Source organism: Cryptomeria japonica, chromosome 2 (assembly GCF_030272615.1).
Source record: "Cryptomeria japonica chromosome 2, Sugi_1.0, whole genome shotgun sequence".
Classification (NCBI taxonomy): Eukaryota; Viridiplantae; Streptophyta; class Pinopsida; order Cupressales; family Cupressaceae; genus Cryptomeria; species Cryptomeria japonica.
Genome location: NC_081406.1, coordinates 503,321,789 through 503,343,380, shown reverse-complemented (window position 1 = coordinate 503,343,380; position 21,592 = coordinate 503,321,789). Strand labels below are relative to the sequence as shown.

The 21,592-nt window shown below is 34.5% G+C and overlaps 1 protein-coding gene and 1 long non-coding RNA gene across 2 annotated transcripts; one reads left to right on the top strand and one right to left on the bottom strand.

Annotated features, from left to right (window-relative positions):
- The first annotated feature begins 2,910 nt into the window (after positions 1-2,910).
- On the top strand, positions 2,911-17,139 carry LOC131873652 (uncharacterized). The gene is made up of 3 exons (XR_009371551.1): positions 2,911-3,222; positions 3,632-3,953; positions 16,244-17,139. It is a non-coding gene; the product is annotated as an uncharacterized LOC131873652 (long non-coding RNA).
- Positions 17,140-18,824: 1,685 nt separating this feature from the next.
- Positions 18,825-21,070, bottom strand: LOC131078916 (uncharacterized). The gene is made up of 2 exons (XM_058016754.2): positions 19,976-21,070; positions 18,825-19,589 (listed from the first exon to the last, which is right to left on the bottom strand). Exons 1-2 carry the CDS (start codon positions 20,853-20,855, stop codon positions 18,934-18,936), a joined length of 1,536 nt encoding a protein of 511 aa, XP_057872737.2. The 5' UTR covers positions 20,856-21,070; the 3' UTR covers positions 18,825-18,933.
- Positions 21,071-21,592: the final 522 nt, after the last annotated feature.

Below are 21,592 nucleotides of genomic sequence, written 5' to 3'. Positions count from 1 at the left end.
ACGTTTTTATGCCAGATTGATAAAAATTTGATTTTTCAGTCACCTATTTGATGGATTCCGATCAGTTTTGATTATCGTGATGATAATAGGTCGATAGGATAGATAAAAATGACCTCATGATGAATGAGAGTTGATGATGAAAGCTCAACAAGATTGATTGAATCTCGCATGAGCTGATTAGGTTGATTGATTGATTGATAAATAAAGTGATAAAAAAAACCGATACATTGATTTGATGTGATTACAGGAGAACCTTGGTGTTCTTCCATCTCGGGAGAGATTCCTGAAGGCTTGATAGTTGATCTTGCGCTTGACACAGGCGGAGCTCGATTTGATTGATAGATGTGGACTGTCCTCGTTGGTCGATATGCTGATGAGACACTAATTTTGTACACACTCTGTGATGCCTTCTGTTGTGATGTATCTCTAATACTTTTGCGATATCATTGTACATTGGTCCTCAATTCTTTTTTATTTATATGAGATGCAGCTTATCTGATTGCCCTACTTTTGTACGATGTAACTTTTATATTATGGATGCATTTTTTTTACAAGGCTATACATTTACTTTCTATATGATGGATGACATGATGGATGTATGCATTTTATAATATGCAATGTATATGATGGATCTACCGATGTTAAGCGATGTATATGATTATGTAATGAATCCGTATTTACTATGATGATGTGATATTTACATGATGTATGCCTATATGATATGCAATGAATATGAGTTTTATTGATGATTGGATGCAATGCATGATGGATTCTATTTGAGATGTTTATTCTTTCTAAAATGAATGATGCCATGATTTTATGATGCAACAATGATACAATGGTTCTATATGTGATGAATATGAGATGATGCTATGATAGCCATGATATAATAATTATTGATGCAATGATGTTTTATGAATGATTTTATGTATTATGTGATGCATATGCGATGTTATGAGGTGATAACTATATGATATACTTTCTTTTTGTTGTTTTTATGATTTTTTATGTAATGGATGTGAAATGCAATGCTATAATGATGCGAGATATACAATATAAAAATTAACTAAATGATTACATGATCTATTGTATGCTCATGAAATGCAATGCAATGAAATGTTATGACCTAAAATGCATGATGCATGAACTATTTATTTTTGTTGATGTCCTATGTACTCAATCACTTAATATATGAGATAACATCACTTGACCTCAACCTCTGGAAAATGAAATTTGATCCCTTATGCACCTTGAATGCAACACGCAATCTAATCTAAATATGCAAATACACAAGTAATGCCACACTATCATCAGACCGATCACTTTGATCATGCTTATTATCATCATTGACCCTTTAAAATGTGGTAAGTGAGTGCAAACATCGATGGTATAATTGAACCATGATGACCTAAGCATCGGTTACCTAGATTTTGATATTGCAAGTTAGCACAAGCATCAAGGTATAATGAACCAAGATGACCTAAGTGTTGCTTGTGTGCAAATAGACAAAAGTTAATCATCCTCCTATGCAAACCCAAAATGTGCATCAATGATATTTGATTGATCATATCTTGCAATAAATTTGCACAGTAATAATGATTAACTAATGGGCAATAGACAAAGAAAATATCATGCTACGTCCTTGTTTCTCTAGTACAAGACATCTTTGAGTCGCTTAGGAAGCATGATAACAAAAATCAAAACACAACAGTTGAATATTTCGACTAAAGTGTTTCAGATATGATTCAGAGTATGTCATCCATTGATTTGGTGTTTGGTTTGATGTTAAGTTGGATTTCGATACTCATGTTCAAATGTTAGATATCTCAATGTTTGTCTTTCACAAATGTTGCCTAGCTGTTGTTTATTTGACGTGTTTAAGCTCAATGTAGATTATTGCCAACTGAGTTCAAGATTTTTTCCCCAATTCAGAAACACACTAGGTATATACAATGTTCCAAAACCATGGTGGGATTTACAAATGAGGCTCGATTAGATACAAAAAAACTTTATTTGTGGATATGTACAATGACGATGGACGGATGCGAGAGACGTGACTGAATAGATGGAGAAGCTGACTGACAAATGACACTTGTTTCTAGGTTTTCACCGTTTGTTTTTATTGCACTTTTTCTCTTATTTGATTTTTTTTTGGATTTTTTGCTTTTTTTTATTTTTATTTTTATTTTTAGCTTTTTTTATTTTTTTTAATTTTCTCAGGTACATAAATTTTTTAGATGAATATTGTTAATGGGTTCTTCAAGGTGATCTCCTTCCGTGTTGATAATTGGTAAGCACCAAATCCATATGCGGTTGTGACAACAAAAGGACCCAACCAATTTGGCTCAAACTTTTCCTTCTTTTCACAGTCATGTTGATTGCTTGGATTCTCCTTAAGTACAAGATCACCAACTTGAAACATCCTAGGCTTGAGCTTATGATTATAACTGTGTGACATCCTTTGTTGGTATACTCTCAAATGGTCAGTAACATTTTGCCAGAGATGGTATTTCAACCTTCACTGGTAATATTGCTTTAGACCTGTAGACAAGATAATATGGTGTGGCACCTGTCGAGGTGCGAATACTGGTGCGATATGCCCATAAAGCAGGATTTAACTAAAATTTTCAATCATATTGGTACCAAAGACCAAAGTAATAAGAAGAAATATAAGATCAAGATTTCATATGTATATTTTATATTGCAGAAGCTTTGAACTTAGCACCATTTAGAACACCATTTAGATGTCTACAAGATGAATTTTGTCATTAAACTAAATGTCCTTTAACTTGTTGAATTGCATTAAAAAGTGAACCTGTGAACAATAATGTTTAATTAGTAAAATTGTAGACATTGGATCTAAATTTCATTGTACTCATTTTATGTTCCGACCACTTTTCCACTGCCAGTGAGAATGATTTTACAAAGAGCAAATGAAAGAGTAACCTATTAGAAGAAACTCAATATATCGTCCTGAATGTATGTCGACTCGCCGATCATATGCAATGAAGCAGATAATGATGAAGGGTAAGAATTTTTGTATTTGAATGGATTTATTGAACATACAAAGATGGAATGCCAGACCACAACAGAGATTTCAAGATATATGAAGGGTACGGAGGATGAGGAGAAGGCTTGATTGGTTTTGACCATATATCCTTCAGAGAAAAAATATCTGGTGAACGTCTGCTAGTTTTGCTATTGATAGGAGGGATTCTGATGGTTCGTCCAATTTCTATTTGTCAAATTACATTTCTTTATTTCATTCGTTACATCTGCTTAAACTATTCAGCCAGAAGGGCTTTGTTTTTTATATTGGACATCACATGAGAAAGTCTATTAAGTACTGTTATGAATAGATTGGCTGTAGGGTAGTGAGTAAATCTAGGGCATTTGGATTGAGTCTTTTAGAATACTCTCCTACTCTGTTCTCTACGTAAGCATGTAACCTTGTATCAGTTTGCAAGATGAACTAAAAGAGTTCACTTCTGTTTTTGGGTCTGTACATCAATATTCATTTTTTTGTTTCATGGTATCAAAGCATGATGAAGACATTTGCATTGAACAAGTTCATTATTCTGTATATTGTGTGATAAAGCCAACAAGTGTCTGCTTTGTCTGATGTTTTTAGAAATGAGAGCTGTCACTTCTATTTGAAGGAGAATTGTGGTTGGAGTGAAGTGTTTTTGCAAGGAGAGCTGCGAGTGGAGAAAGTGCAGCTGCAAACAAAATCAGAAATGAACGAAAGGAGCCACCAGGGCTGTATTGTAAAGAGTTGTTAGTGGTCAAAAGAAGCTGAGGAGTTGTGAGTTATGAAGCAGTAGAGAGAAGCATCAAAAGGTGTAGACAGAGATACGGCCACATCCGTTGCAGGGGATTCTTTGGGGATTGTAGAACGATTTGATGGCAATGGAAGCTGAATATGCGGATGCTTTTGCTCAAAATGGTTGAAGGTACCGAGACTAATCCTAACTGAGATGCATATTTGATTAGTAAGTGGGAGGAAAAGAAAGGTAAGGCTCCGGTAGCTCTCGTTCTTGTATATTCTTAAGTTTAAGTGATAATGTGATTTTGCATTTAAGTTTTTGACTTGGGAGAAATTAAGTTGTATGAATCAAATGATTTGAGTACGAGACTATATCTTTACAAAAGGTATTTTAGTGAAAAATGGAGGAACCACAGAAAATATCAGACCACACAAACCAGTCTCTCAAAAGTCAACTAGCAGTGTTTGGATCAGTAATCTCAGAAGAAGCTGATATTATGACGTTTCTTGGGAGTTTGCCAGCGTCATATTCTAGTTTGGTAGTAAGCACTCAAGCCAGTTTGGACCTTCAGCAAGAAGTTGGAACACTAGTTCAAGAAGAAGTCAAAAGGAAGGACGCAAGTTTTAACGATGAGTTTCCTATAACTATGTTTTCAATGGGATCTAAGGGTGAGGTAAAGAAGATTGAAAATAAACCTTAGGTCTCCAAATACAATTCTAAAAGAATAGTAAATACTAAAGACACAAAGGAGGAGAAAGGAATGGTAAGTGCTTTCATTGTGGGACAAGCATTTTAAGAAACAATGCACATAATGGTTGGCATGGGTAGATGAGGTAAAGAGAAGGAAGGAAATTGAAGTTAATATGGCTTGAACCATTGATCATGAATGTTTTTAAACGGTCACTACATCTCCAAAATATGGTGTTTTAGAGAGCTAGTACATAGACTTAGGAGCAACTGAATATTTGACACAAAGAGGCTAGTTTACATCATGTAAAGAAGTACCCAAAGGAAAGACTGACGCTATTGAAAATGATAGCAAGCATGAGATGATGGAAGTTGGCAATGTTGGAATCATGACTAGCTCATACACAAGTAGTGAACCTACCCAACCCGGTGGGTTCCAACTTCAATTGTCATGATAGGACTTAATTTTAAACATATACATAGCTCATACACATCATGAATACAACAATGACTAGCTCATACACGCAAGTACATCAGTGACTAGATCATATGCACATGACTACTACAATAATGACTAGTTCATACACACATCACATATATCTGGTGTGAACGATCCACACAATATATCACTTTTTGACATAAAGAACAATTGATTAAGTGGAAACAGATGCAACTTATTGCATGCATCATCCCACTATTTGGTTCACTATCAGATAAGTTTGTAAACATATCTCATTTGGAAAAAGAATGTCGGTGCATCCCATATTACACCACGAGTCCCATTTTTTTCCCAATACATCACCCTTTGTAACGACAATCAAGCAACCCATACTAGTGGATGTCATCACTAGCAAGGGCATTAGTAACAATGTACACAAAACCCAAGGCCATTTACACAAGTACACAATCAGTAACTAACATATAAACAATGAGTGATTGACACATCCACGATAAGTGATTACATCTACATTTTTAGTGCATCCCTGGTAAAAAAAGAATGTTGGAGCATTATGTGCTACTCTATGGGTCCCATCCTTTTCCTTGGTCTTCTGCACCAATCATGATGATGGAAAGCATCCTATACTACTTGCAACACGATTAATTGATTGACAAGAGGATTTGATGTATCCATACTACATTGGGGGTCCACCCTCCATCCCAAGATTCATTAGGCACAAGTGAGATTTTCACAAGTAGTGAACCTATCTAGCCCGGTGGATTCCAACTTCAATTGTCCATTGGCTATCGATGACAAGTCTATCCACGTGGGAAGAAGTAGTTTCCGACATATTCCACTTTGTAACCTTAGTGATATTGTTAGCTATAGGTGACATAGGTGTCTGCCCATTAACTCTCCCGATACAATGGTTGGCTCTAGTTACTGTTATCCACATGATAGGGTAACTACTCGTGCAACCATTGTTGTATCATAACTAGCATAGCCCATGGCAACCTTCACCTCCTCAAATCAAGTGAATGCCGACTAATCCCTTGTAGTAGCACAGACATCGATCATTGACACGATCCAATGATTGGCCATGATTGCTTAAATATCTTGGAGGTTCACACTTGTTGGGGTTACACATAACAAGGTTCATAGTACTAGTCAAGTGGACCTAGATAAGTATATCACAATCAATGGATTCAGAAGTCTATACCTAAAGTATTATAGGCTTGGAGTTTAATTTCACAAGTACACTAGAATCACTTTGAACCAACATGAGATGGCCTCTACTCAACGATGCACACAAACAAATATCGACTACAAAGTAGATAAATCCATTCACTTCATTTAACTTACTATTCAAAAGCACATTATGTGTTAAATACAAGAAAACAGATTTTCTTAACTCATTCATAACTATCTAATACAAGTTTCAGCCTCAAATTGGAGCCTATTGAAGACAGAAGGTCAAACAAATTTAGGAACAACACCAACCTTGGAGTTATCGTCCTAAATTCTCCCCCAATGAACTTGAGGTCATAGGGACAACCTTTGCCCAAAGGCTGCTTACATACTTGCTTCTAAATGAGATTGAACTCACACGTAGTTCTCCTCACAAGGTTTCTCTCAAGGAACATACACTAGGAATTCCTACATAGAAAACCCATCGTTCAATTAAAAATAAGGGTAATAAGATTTTCCACCCAAGGGGAGTTAAACTAGCATTAATTCTTTCTTGTAAATTTCACCAAGGTTCTATACACATCAAGAATGTGAAGGAATAGAGGTTAGCTAGGTTTTGATAAGAATTTTGTTATCCACTATATATCTCTCCAAGCATGGAGATCAAATAGACCTAAGAACAAGTTGACATGCAATCCAAACACAATCTAAGAATAGATTATCAATACAGAGTATAGTAGTCAAAATAACAAGTGAGGTCCCAGTGCAACATGGTTCAATGATATCCAATATCCTAATAATGTTTTACATCCTCCTGGATGGAACACGGCACGCATCAACAAGGCCACATAAGAGACGTCTAAACTTTAGAGGACCTACAATAGAATATAGATGAATGATCTTCAAACTCAGTGAATAGCCCTCCTGATTTAGTACCCAATATTGGTATTAGTCTTAGTTCAAGCATTTCAAATGGATATAGATTAGAAGGGAGTTAGGACTGAAATCCCTCAATAATTCACACTAGTTGTATATGTCACCGACCATCTAGATCATCATGACATCTACTTGCAATCAAGTTTGACATACATATGCAATTGCATATAATAGTCATAGGCACCATTATATCATGTCATTGTATAAAGTTTATATCCCCAAATCCAAAATGGATTACGTTAAGTATCAACACACAACACTAAAATATAAATACAATATATAGATTTAGTTTCTAATAAAGCCATTTTCACCTACATTATTAAGTAGCTAGAAGACAAAGTGCTTGGCATATTAAATAAGTATCCGACACATAAGATACTGCTAATAAGATGTTAAAAGAACATAGCATTCTAAGAAGTATATATATAAACTCCCAATAGATGTAACTAGGGATCATACAATGATGCCATCTTGTACGCAAGCCCCATCATAATAATGGTGTCATTTATACAAATATAATGAAAATAAGTAAATCCTTTAACTTTCTTTCTATTTGGCATAGTCTAGGGCCAATAATAATATCAAGTATTATCTTTTACCATTAGTGCATATTGGTATAGCATTCCAATATCCCTTATAAAAATAAATTCAAAGCTATGCACTGAAATATAATATATTCACAAATCATAATACAATAAATGTGTGCTGTGAATGCTTAAAGAAGTCCCTTAGTCGAAGAGATCATGATCTAATAATTCGTAGAGATACTTTTTTTAGGTATGAAAAATCCCAATTTAAAAAATTACCCACAATTCCTAAGATTCCTAATCTTCCTTGAGCATCTATCCAATATGAGAAAGGGCAGATTGGTAATTCCCGAACTTTGGAATTTGCAAACAAGCTTATTAGAAGAGTCATCACAACTAGAACAATTACCTAGCTTATCAATTTCCATACTACAATTTGATATCAAGAACTAATTCATGTTAATAGAAGATACATCAATGTTGTATATCGAAATGGTGTTAAGATTTATAAGCTCATCTTAAATTATGCATTATCGTGATTTACTATTCAATTCCTCGACCTTTGGAAAAAAAAAAAAAAACATTTCATTGCAAGGATTTTTAATTATTTATTTGCTAACATCCTACAATAGATACCAAATTCTCTATCACCTAACATCCTACAATAAATACCAAATTCTGTCTCAGCAATGAATATCCTCTCGTCCAAGTCACTACCAATTTCTTGATTATGGTTGCAACTACTTTTGCCAACCTCCCAAGTATACCTAAAGTTGAAATGGGTTCCATACTCCACTTGTGTTCAAGTATAAGGTCTCTTAAAATAAGAATCAACATTTTGTTGCATAGGACTCCTCCTAAGAACCATCATTGCCATGCATCCTCATTGCATCTGCACAGTTTGCAACCAGGCGTCTTGGAAGGTTGTGGGGAGAACACATTTTCCAAAAGGAAACTACTCACCCAGCTGCACTGAAATGTTAACTTTTCTCTTTCTTTAACCTACATAGGCCTCCATGTTTGCATTCCATTTGTACCTTATGCTTTTCTTTCTCATGTGCTAGTAGGGTGTATGCCTTCCTACGCATCAACAAATCCATTCTAAACCCCCCAAAATAGTATCACAATGTGTAGGGTTTCCTTTCTCTTCTTCTATCCCTTCCACTTCTCATTTCCTCAACTCTGAGAATGAAAATCTTCTATCCTACTTGCTTGCTGGATGTCTATAGTATTTTTTAAAACTCTTAGATTGGCATGAGCAAGGGGGGACACAATGGGACACAACCAAAGGGTGTGGAGTCTTTTACACTTTTCGATTGTTGCAAGTTTCTAAAGCCTTTTCAACAAATCAATTCAGTGCATAACTTGCAATCATGGTATTCAATGAGAACACATTTCTTCTAACAAGTTTCATTTCAGTTTCATGCCTCCTCCATGCTTCCATCTACATAAATGTTTGCTAGGGCAATCGCAGTGACCCCCTTATTTTTCCTTCTTCCCCTGTTTGCCCCCTTCTATTCCTATTCTATGGTCTCTTTCCACCCTATAACTAGTCAAAATCATGTTTTTGATGAGGTTGAGTGGACTGGGTCTTTCGTGCCAATTTGACCATTGACCTACCATTTTCTGCTCAAGAGAGGGTTGCCATGCCCTCTTTATGGCACAGATATCTCCTTTCCCCTGTCCTGTGCTATACCTACTATTGAATGCAATGATAAATAGCCATTTTGTTCTCCTTTTTCTGTCCTTTCATTGCTTGATCTCTCTTTTTATTGTCTTTTATATATCTTTTCCGTGTAGGCTCTACATGAAAATAGGCTCCTTAGCGGGGGATGTGACAATTTAGGTCTGGGTCTAGGAATGATCTTGGCATTGAAAGCTTACCACTTTCTAGTGTAAGCATACGAGTGGTGGCATAGTCACTGCCACAATTATGGTTGGAGAAGTTATGAAGTCAATAAGTCTAAATTAAATGGAAGATTCTTGGTTGATTAAGTTGGTAGTTTTGTGAATTCAATTAGAAAAAAAATAAAAATCAGTAGAACTGAGGGGCGGTTGTTACAATAACATATGTTATCTTTCTGAAAAAGTTGAAGATCAAATGGAGCTAATATACTCAGACATTTCTCAACCAATACAAATGGTGAAACAGAAAGGAGAAAAGTATTTTATTATATTTATTGATAATTTCTCAAGATGACATTTATTTTATTCAAAATATGTCAAAAATTACAAAATGTTTCAAAGCCTTTGGTGAGAAAAAGTTGGGAAAACCTTTGAAAAGACTTAGATGTTATAATGGGGGTGAACATACCTCCAATATTTTCAGAAGTTTTTATGCAAAGGAAGGGATCTAGTTAGAGTACATTGTTCTTATTCAGCACAACAGAACAGTGTTGCAGGAAGAAGAAATAGGACTCTAGTAGAAAGTATGAGTGCACGCTTAAGAGTTTGGTGTAAATGGTTGGTCAAAAATAAAGTATAGGACAAATGAATTGGTTGGTTGTTATAAGGTTTGGTTGGTGGCAAAAGGACACACTCAAATTGCACGTTTGAATTATCATGGCATGTTCTCACCTTCAGTCAACATAACATCCATCAGAGTTTTGGTAACAATTGCAGCATACTTAGATCTTCATTTACACCAGCTAGATATAAAAGCAGCATTTTTTAATGGGTTCTAGAAGAGATTTATATGGAACACTCAGAAGGCTACATTCTAGAAGGAAAGGAGCAGTTGGTATGCAAGCTTACAAAGACATTTTATGGACTGAAACAGTCCTCAAGAGCATGATATGGGTGTATTGATGGGTTTCTCCAAAAAGAAGGATATGTTAGTTGCAATGCTGATTTGAATGTCTACATCAAGCTTTTTTGTGAGTCGATATTTTTGGCTCTATATTTTTATGATACCATCATTACAAAGCAATAATATTACAATGTTAAGGCTTAAGTTTAAGTTTCAATAATTGGTTAAATCAATTATTGTCGGGTATCTAAATTTAAGGGATAGGGAGGAGGCAAATCCGCTTCAATCAAGAGAGGTACATTAGGAACATTCTCAAGAAATTTGGGATGGCAAATTGCAAGCCAATAAGTACTCCAAGGGAAACAGATAAGAAACTTACATTAGAAATGTGTCCCAAAAGACAAGAATAAGTAGACTATATGAGTACAGTTGTGTATCGAAATTCTGTTGGGAGCTTAACTGCGCACTCTACCCGTTTTCCCTAGGGTATATTGACGCCACTACTAGCATAGCCAAAGTTCAATCTATTGTTAGATTGGTTTATGCATAAGTCTTCCAGTAGGCAAATGGTAACACTGCTGCCATAAAACCCACCAAATGCGAGTACAAAGTATGGTCTAAGTTTACTAATGCACTAAACCATCATTTTCACATGTGATTTAGATGCATTAAGGTATGTATTGCGCAATTCCATGATGAAGGTAGGTTCCAAGTTACATAAGAGGTTCTATCATTATCTTATTTGAGTGTTCACACTGCTGCCCTAACTTAAACTATGGATAGTTAGGTCCAATTTTAATGTTTAATTTAGCATACATGGTCTAATAAGACTTACTAAGGCTTCCTTGTTAATAATTCGTTCATTTAGGAGGTCTAGATTAAATCCAAGTGTTATAGTATATTGTTGTCCTTAAGAGTTTAATCCATTTGTCTCATGTTTAATGATCATTGTTTACATTGAAAGAATCCCTTAATGATTCTATACGTGTGGAAGCTCATATGGAGGATAAGGGGTTTCGGTTGATATAAGTGCCATTGCTGATTTCTAGTTTGAAGTTAATCATTTACTTCTCATAATAAAACCATATAAATGCATGCTTATGACTAACTTTAATTTGCAATAACCATACAAGGTAATACTTCAAATCAATTACAACTTGCTGATTTGATAACATAAAAGAGTGCAATGTAACTAGCATTCAATCCATTGAGATACTATAATCTGCATTATATCCTTCTAAACATCAAGTACAAATCCGGTTTCTCAAACTATTACAAGGCTCCAATATCTTTACATTAATTCATCAACTGCTTAACCTTCAATATGAATTACAATACTAGAATCAAATACAATATTACATCTCATGTCCTTATACAAAATGATGACCATAAGGTCGATGTTCTATGTCAAATACATAAATGAATATAGTACAATGCATAATGATGCTAGGCATCCAAGAATAGCTGCTCCAAGACTCCAAGAGATGAAAGAACTCCAAGCCACGAACAAGAATAATGAACAGCAACAAAAGGGAAAACCCAATGGCGACAAAGCTCCAACCACCCGACCAAACGTGGAACCAATAAGGTTCCACCCCCCGAGCTAGGAGATGTCATTGGGTCCCCCACATATGCTCTAAATCGGGATGACACTCAACGAGAACTGACACAAACATGCAATGCAATCAACATACTCAATCACACATAAAGTACAAATGCAAGTCAACAAAGACTATCGGAGACCTGAACAAACGTAACCAATAAATGCAACATATGAAACTCATGTAGGAGGAGTGTCATCTCATGCTATAACAAATGAACCAAGGCATCTAGCCTGGGCATGCTGAGCCATCTCAACCCCTGAGAGTTTCGAGGGAGATTTGGCTTACCGTCTCCATGGCCTTCTCATGCTTGCTATGTGCATATGCTCACGGGCTAAGTCATGAGGCATCATAAGATTTCTTATCTTATTAATTTTCCTATCTACCCATTCCCATTAATTCATTTAGTTTCCACTTATAAATTATAGAAAACCCTTGTGCGTCCAAAAGTCTGGATTCCATGCATCCTTACAAGGAACCTCATGAAATCCAACTCTCGTGACTTTTGGCACGCAAGAGAGCCCACTCCCCTACATGGACTCAAATACTCAAGAGGCTCAGTATGAAAACCAAAGATCATGTGCATTCAAGCATAACCATACATGCTCACAAAAAGCTTACTTGGTAGTAAAAGAATAACATGACACATAAGAAAGATCGAGCCTCTTGGACAAGATACTAAAACCAATGAAAGACGGATTGCTGCAATTAAAATAAATATCCAGTAGTGTCTCCACACATGCTGTCCCTCCAACAGTCAATAGGCAACTACCTCGTGGCATGGGTCCTCACGAGGGTGCATAAGAAGGCATCATTAAACAACTCAAATCGTGACAAAAACACAATTTAAACTTAAAGCGAACAACAATTTACAACCAAAAAGGGCCTCCGGATAGCAAGATCCATTATGACACTAAGTGCGACATTTAAAGAGAAAGGTCAGCAAAAGTCATACTGCTGCCCTATGTATAACTTGTGTTCCAGTTTAAAAACAACCACATAAATACCTACAACTCGTCATGTAAGAATTGGAAATATAAGAAGAATTGCAAATTATGAGAAAAGACATGTATTATAACTGATTATGGAAGAAGAGAACAGCAATTAAAATAGACTTGAATCAACTCAGATTTATGTGCAAAACATCATTAATCCGTCTGTCTTAACTTTCCAGTTTCGAGTTATTCAGGTTTAATCATTCATTTTAAGTTTCTACATTTTCTACATGCTGATAGTCTTCCAAATTCTTTCTTAAAATCTATATTTTCTTGTTTTCCAAACTTCATTTCATGTTCTTCATTATTTTCCTATATGCTGCTAGTTTTGTATTTGTCTTTTAAGTCTCTAGTTTTCTATTTGTCTTTTAAGTCTGTAGTTTTCTATTTCAGAATATAAAATTGTCATATTTATTACTGCTGAAATAATGTTTCTCAGTCCACATTATATTGTGGGTTCACATATACACATAAATATATATTGTTGTTTTAGACTTGTCTCAGCCTTACCACGTAACTGTGGATTTATTTATTTTTAATCATTATTTAACTATAGGCAAAACGCAATTATCTTTTTTTTTGGCATATCGTATTATTTGGCTGCTGGGTGCTATGCACCACCCATACCACAGGTCCCAACAATATATAAACAAAAGAATCGTGCAACATAATATAAAGGAAATTTAAATGAGATATTTATATACATATGTAAATATATAAATCTTTCTGCTGAGTATAATAAAACACAGCAGAGATTTACATATATGCATATATATGCAAATCTCTCTGCTGAAAAACAACATACAACAGACAATAACATATAATAAATTTATATGTATTATTATCTTCTGCTGTAGACACCATTAATCCCCAAATAAAATTGGGCACAAACAAAGAATTTATGCCCAAAACATTCAACAAAGGCACAATTACAATTTTTATTTTTTTAAATTTTTTTTCATATGCACAATCTGGAAAGGAAATTTGCAATAATACTAATCCCAGTAAACACATAATATCATTTAATCTTAATCAAGAATCTGGGCAAGCAAAATATACATCCAGATTGCTCATTTTAAAACCCCCAAATAAATTTTAAATGAATATGATTCCAACAACAAATTTCTTCATTCATTTTCAATTTCCAATCAATTTCTAGAATTCAAAAAGAAGAAAATAGGGAAGAATAAAAATTCTCCAATGGCGATTTGTGGATGAAGATGTCACTGGTTCCCCTTCATACCTCTAGGTCTGCATGATAGCTCTTGTTCATGTGCATCCTCCTTGTGTTGTCACTCTTGCGTGACTGTCTTAGTGAGTTCATTTGGTTCTGTTGTAGTTGTTAATCTTTTGATTTTCGTTAAATGTATGTGTTTTGAGTCTAGAAAGTGAACACCTAATCAAATAATGATAAAATTATTGATATTAAATTATCAAGTTGATTTTAATAATAATATTTGGAATATTATCATTATTATTATTATTAAGAGGATTAGATTAAGTGAAAGTAATATTAAATAAAGTGTTGAGTTTTAAATGGTGATTAAATAATAATAACAAATATTATTATTATTATTATTATTGAGTAAGCTATTAAGATGGACAGTTGAATTTTAAATTAATATAAAACAATGGTAATAAAGCAATGTAAATAAAATGCAATATGCATTTTGGGAGGAAAATAAATTCAACTTCCGTGAATGAAATTGGGACAAAAATCCCAACTCTGGGGAAGAATTTTTTTTTTTAATCCTCCTTGGGCATTCTTGGGAAATTGCATTTGGAATTTTGGTTCAGAAATCCTGGCTGGGTGGATTTTGGCTTGGCAAATTGAAATTTTTGGAGGAGGATTGTAGCTGGAGGAAGAGTAGGAAGGAGATTTCCCAACTCCAAACTCAATCCCTCTTTGCCATCACTCGGGGAAAGGTTGGAATTTGTTTCTCTTTTTCTTTCCTTGTTGAATTTTATGAAAAAGATTGTGCAAATTGTCTGTAAAGAAATTTGTTTTGGGAAATAGTTAATTGATAGGAAATTTGGAAATTGGGGGTATTTTAATTTTGTTCTGGGCATGTTTTCTTGGTTGCTCAAATGGGAAAATTCTCTGAAATTTGCATTTGTGCTTGTGAGTTGAATTTTGTAAAAAGTTGAGTTTTCTGTTTATGAATTTGGGGAAAAAGACTGTGCTCTAGTTCTAAAAAAATAAAAAATTGGGCAATTTAGATTCATATGTGCAAACCCATATTCCTATCTACTCTTGTAAATTTTTATTTTTCCTTTTATTCTCTGAATGAGATTTCCAAATTTGGGAAAATAAAATGGATATATGCAAATTCATATATACCTCTACTGAGAAATTGATACACATAAATTTGCATATAATTTATATATGCTCTGTATACTGTGAAATTATTTTTGGTGATTTTGATTTATGCTGTGAACAACATTTAAAAAAATATATTCAACCAAATACCAATCTTTACCATTAACAAAGTTAGTATTATCTTCTATCCAAACAAGAAGCTGCTGGCCTCTTTGATAGATCCTTACACAGTCATCCATAATTTTTTAACCAGATCAAATTTACTTGATCGCTCTGGTGAGATTCTGGGAAACTTGGTTATCTCTAACATATCCCAAATTCAGCAGGATCCAACGGTTGGTTCATGAGATATGGTCCTCACACCAAGACTAGTTTTTCTGAGACAGTCTTTCATCCATTCAAAACACTTGCAACTTTCAACATGATTCTCTGTAAGTTTAAGAGACTATAATATAAATGTTTAAAGCAGCATCAATCAATCCCATGTTTAATGTGACATGTATAATATGATAAATGATAAGATATATATATATATATATATATATATTTGTGTGTGTGTGTGTGCATATAAAAGGAAGCATATTAGTTAAGAAAGTTAATCCAGCTGCCATATTAAAAAGATATTATGAACTTTAGATAATAAAATTCAGAATTTGATACATTAAAAATAAATAAGGAAGATAGACAATTGAGACAAAACAAAAACTTGCAAACCAATATTAAAGAACTTATAGCTGTAAATTGTGTGTTTTCAGCATGTGATATATGGCTCCTTCCTTTAAGTTCATCTGCTGAAATTGTATGTGCACTTCCTTATTTTTGCACAAGTGCGTAGTGAAACACAGTATATGTGTGTGTCTCTTGTTGAGTCATTTTGCCTTTTGTCTTGTATAGGTCAGCAGCATGTTCCTTGCTGCCCCCTTTTTGTTCGTTTATGCTAAGTCAAGCTGTAACTTGTGTTTTGACAACCGGGGATCCGTTTAATTAACATTGTAATGTTGTCATGTGAACTGGACATGTGCAACGGTTTCTAGTAGACCGGATAGTGCACATGTTGTAAGCATTGCAAGCCAGTTTTCCAGAAATCTTGGACCACAAACGTTGGCCAGCAGTCAAATATTTTGAGATATCTTCAAGCAACAACTAAGCACAAAATTACATTCAGTGGGAGCTAAGAAGAATATCTGAAGTGTATGGGTTATTGTGATGCAAATTGGATAAGAGAGACTGATAGCAGGACATCAGTGCCAAGATATTGTTTTAACTTTTATCTATAGTGGAGGTGCAGTTTCGTGGGCAAGTAAAAAACAACTGATAGTTTCTCTTTCAAGAGCAGAAGCAGAGTACATATCAGCCTGTCAAGCAACAAAGGAATCAATATGGTTGAGAACGTAATTGCAGCACACTGGGATTGCTCAAACCCAACCAACGGTGTTGATGGGCGACAGTCAAAGTTGCATTGCTGTGACAAAGCAATCAAAGCATCATGGGGAAATTACACGTGTTGAAATACAATATCATTTCATTCGTAACAAATTAAGAATTTGTACAAGTGGAGTACTGTGCAACTGAAATAATAGTGGGAGATGCATTGACAAAGGCACCATCAAGAAACAAATGTGAGTATTGTAAGGATGGATTAAATGTACTACATCCTGACAGAGAAATATTTGGCTAAGTGGGAACGTTGTGCTTATTTAGCGATTAGTGTTACATTTAGGACTTTCTGATTAATTAATGATTAGCTGTAGGGTAGTGAGTAAATCTAGGGCAGTTGGATCAAGTCTTTTATGACTCTCCTACTCTGTTTTCTACATGAGCATGTAACCATGTTCAGTTTACAAAATAAAATAAAAGAGTACAGTTCTGTTTTTGGTTTTACACTGATATTCAGTTTTACTTTCACATAGAATACTGTCGACTGGGATACTCTGTTCTATTGTGAGCAAGAAGCATTGAATGTGTGATCTAGCAAACTGTTCTTTTATTATAAAATATATATACAGAACTGAGGCTAAAAACTGACAATATCTTATGGAGAGCTGAGTTTTAGTAGGGGACAACTCAAGGATGCTCAAAAAAATAATTCTAGAACTCAAAAAGCCATATACTAATCAATTCTGAAAAACATAAGGTTTCTAATTGCTGAAAGTAAACAATGCTTACAATCCTACAATATATGTCTTGCAAGCAAATAGATGGTTGACTGACCTTAATCATTCTCAATCCACTGTCAAACATAAGGGGCTGGATATCCTATGCATTTGCAATTCTTTTGTTCAGTTAACAACATATCGATTGAAAATTTGAAATAGATCAGATGAAGATATTGTAAAGGACAATAAGTATAGAGTGAAACGGGAGGAATGGATGAACAACTTGATCACTCAAATTCAACTTTTTCATCCCAATAGTTAAATTGTTAATTTTGCAAGCTTTGAAGACAGATCAGATACCAGCTACAAATGTTATATATGAGATTAGAAAAAATCTGATTAACAAGAAATTGGAGCCAAGGCAATTGCTAATAGTGAGCGAGTAGCACAACTGCTCTAAAGGTCAAACATAATACCAGTCAAGGCCATAATTTAAGAAGCAGTGCCCAACATACTGAAAATATAAAATACTATAGGCAATTGAAGGTAAATACTGCACACAAGAAAGACACATATATTTTAACCAAACAATCTAGAAGTTTCATCCAATAGAAATGGCTTGACATAAAAATGTATTGTTTTATGGGGATGCATCCCTGGCCCTCAAATCCCAATCCCCATTCCCATTCCCGATGACATTTTGGGTATTTTGGATCAGCAAGGGACAACCCCTAGTTGTCCCCAAAAATATTTAGATTTCAAAACGTTTCTGAAACATGTTGCAGAAATAGGAAATGCTGCAGGGATGTTTGCCTGTCACCAAAATGGCTGGGGATGTCTGAGACGTCCCTCAAGCATCCTGGGGACAGCCAGATATCCTTGCATTCAAAGCAATCTTATCATCATCCTATAAGAAAAATGTTATTAAAAAATTCATAAGAAAACTGCAAGCTGTGAGCTTTACCCAATTTAATACTTGCTTTCAAACATATTCAATAATGATTTTTCCTTCACACATATTTGCCTAAAATAACAGCAAAAAGCTCAAATTCTTGCGAAACTGAAGCAGAAATCCATTTCAGCAAATGCTTATGAAATTTCACAAATATTGCTCGGGTAAATTGAGTTTCAGCTAAACCTTCGATCCTTTAGGTACCTGAAAATAACTCACAAGAAGATGTAAACATGCCTCAAGATATGGAGAAAAAAACAGAGAGTGGAATGCTTGGCACGTTTCTGATACATGTGGGTAGTTGTTTAAACATTTCCCCTTGACATTTTCTCAACCGCTGAAAAGAATTAACCAGGCAAACATTATTAAAGTACTGTGTTTTTAATTAAGGCCGGACCCACGAAAAATTCAGGAGAATAAACATCTACCATTAGTAAACAGTTTAGTGTATGAATCTTTCAGTCATTCACTATATATGATACAAAGAAAATGAATATAGTGAAAAAATATTCTTCTGCCAAGGCAGGAACCAATAACATAAACTTTTGATAACATATGTTTTTCACATTAATAAACAGCATTTTCAAGGCCAAAAACCCTTAAAAGAGAATCTGGAATGCTTTAAGAAAAGCAAATATATTTACAAGCGAATCAAGGTTTATCATCAATGTTCCTTTTACTTTTGATCAACATATTGTAAAGCCATAGCAGCAGCACACAATGCATAGACACCAATCCATTTTTTGAACAAATTACCCTCCATTGGCTCAACTCCTACATGCCCGGCATATTTAACAATTGCTTCAATAGAATCCTTGACCTCCATACTGTACTCCTTCAGAATCTCATCACTCCTTAGCAACACCTCTAAAACTTGAACATCCTCTCTTTTTATGACACAAAGACCTCTCTGTATATAGATAGAAGCCATGCAGCTTAAACCCAATTCCAAATGCAATGAATCAAATTTCAACCCTCTAATACCCAGCCTAGCCATACCAACAATATTGTTTACAATTTCCATACTTAGCAATTTCTTTTCTGCTGTATCAAAATGAAAGTGGTAAGAGAAATTATCATCAGACTTGATTAATAACTTATGAAGAAGCCACAATCCTTGTTCTAGCGCCAAACTGATTTGAAGCTTCTTCTCTACTTCATTTTGTAGCTCTTTCTCATAGAGAGAGATACAGAGTGTTGTAACGTTCACAAGAAGTTGTGGGTATTTATTACAGGCTAAGAGGGCAAACTTGTTTTGAGCCCATATTGCTTTCAGGATAGCTGTTCCATTGTTCAGGTCCTCAGTGCTTATGTCCATCTGACTAGGGCGCCCTACAAGAGAAAAAAACCATTGCAGTCCACAAACATTCAAAAAGTAGTTCAATTTAGAGCTTCAACAAGGTGTTACTTAAATGCACATAGATAAGAGATAAAGGAGAATAAATGTAATGTTCCCACACTTGTACATTGAAAAACAGGATACATTCGCACAAAATCACATCTAAACACTCGATATATATATATATATATATATATATATTCATAAGTTATAGAAAATCTGTAATATATGGAAAGCACAAAGTTCATTTGTATTCGTAATGTATGATACAATTAATGTACAAAGATAGTCATATGGTAAATTCAGGAAAACACAATAACCTAGGGAAATTTGCAAAAACTCTTTAACTATTCAGAAATAAACTATATAAAATACATACCTAGCAGTTGAATGGGAACATTGACAACATAAGGGCCGAATAACTCCATCTTGGAAGAAAATAGAAGACCTGAGCAGTCATGAAAAATCCAGCGATAGATTCTTAACACCAAGCTCTGAATCTTGACATACTTAGATTTCCTAAGTTGGGAAAGAACATGCATTAGTGCATTCACAAACTTCTCAGGTATCTTTATCAAATCTCTTTCTGTCAACCCAATAATATTCACAATCCTGGCCACTTCTCTGTACACATCCTTGGCCTCCTCACAAAGAGTAGAAGAAGAAGAAGAAAACTTGCTATACAAGTTAACTAGCTCCAGATTCACAACTCTGAACAAAGATTTGTAGCCTTGAACTGAAACAAAAAGCTCTCTGTTTTCAACTTTGTATTGGCAAACAAGGCGAAGTATATTGAGCTTTTTCCACAAGGCTTTCCAGAAGTTCTCTACCATGTTGGTTTTTGATCCATGAGGAAAGCAATGGGTGTGCAAAACCAGACCATTGAGGTGGTCCTTCATTTCACTCTCTTCCAAAACTCTATTGTAGTCTTGAATGACTTCTAAGCCCCTCAAAGATTGCCTATCGGCATAACCATTGCACTGAGAAGCACTGTTGTTAGTTACTGCTTTGTTGTCTGTAAGGTAGCTTCGCATATGTTTGGCCAAGTCTACCTGAGGTATGGCCTGGTTAATATCAAAAGGCATGTTTGTGAATGGATTAATGGCTTGGTGTTTGGCCTCCCAAATGATCTCCAGGGTCCTGCGATTGTAGAGAAGTTGAGCAGGATCTTGTGAAATGGGCAATCGAATTGGGTCATATGCAAACTCTTGATTTATTGCATCCTTGTATGCCTCTGGAATAAATTCATTTGAATCCATTTTTCAAACAGTGATACAGACAAATTGATGTAATAAACCCACTGATTCTTTATATATAGATGACTGATGAATGTTGTTCAATATTAAGGAAAAGATGATTGTTTGTAGGTTTTAGCACCTCAAAAATCACAGTAACCATACATTCGAATACCAAAGAATTTAGTCATTCATATAATTATCATTGTGTGCGACTGCACTGAAATGTCACGACCGCGAAGAATGGGAAACAAGTTTAATGAAAATTAAAAGAACCAGCAATTATCGTTCAATTTTAATGTTAATTTTGACCGATTTTATCGGCGTGGTTATCACTTTGGAAATATATACTTTTGAAGTTTTAAAAGTTCGTTATAGTTTTTAAGATTTTAAGGTGTCGTCCGCTATAAAAATAATTTGGAAATTTAAGCGCTTGGATTTTAAAAATAACTTTCAAAGTTTCAAGATGACGAGTCAAAAAAATATGATAGTTGTAAAAGTATTGAATTGTATTATATTAATTTTATATTGGTGATAATCATGGTTTAAAAGTGATTTATAAAAGATTTAAAAAAATTTAGTTAATGGATTTTTGGTCTAGGTGAAGTTGAATGGCTCAAAAATAAAATTGTTAAACTTGTTAGTGGAAAGAGGTAAAAAATTAAAAGTTTAGAGTAGTAGATTATATGCATTTAAAGGTGTTTGTGTTAAATAAATTATTTTACCTCATAAATTGTCTTATTTTATTTTATTTTTTAATA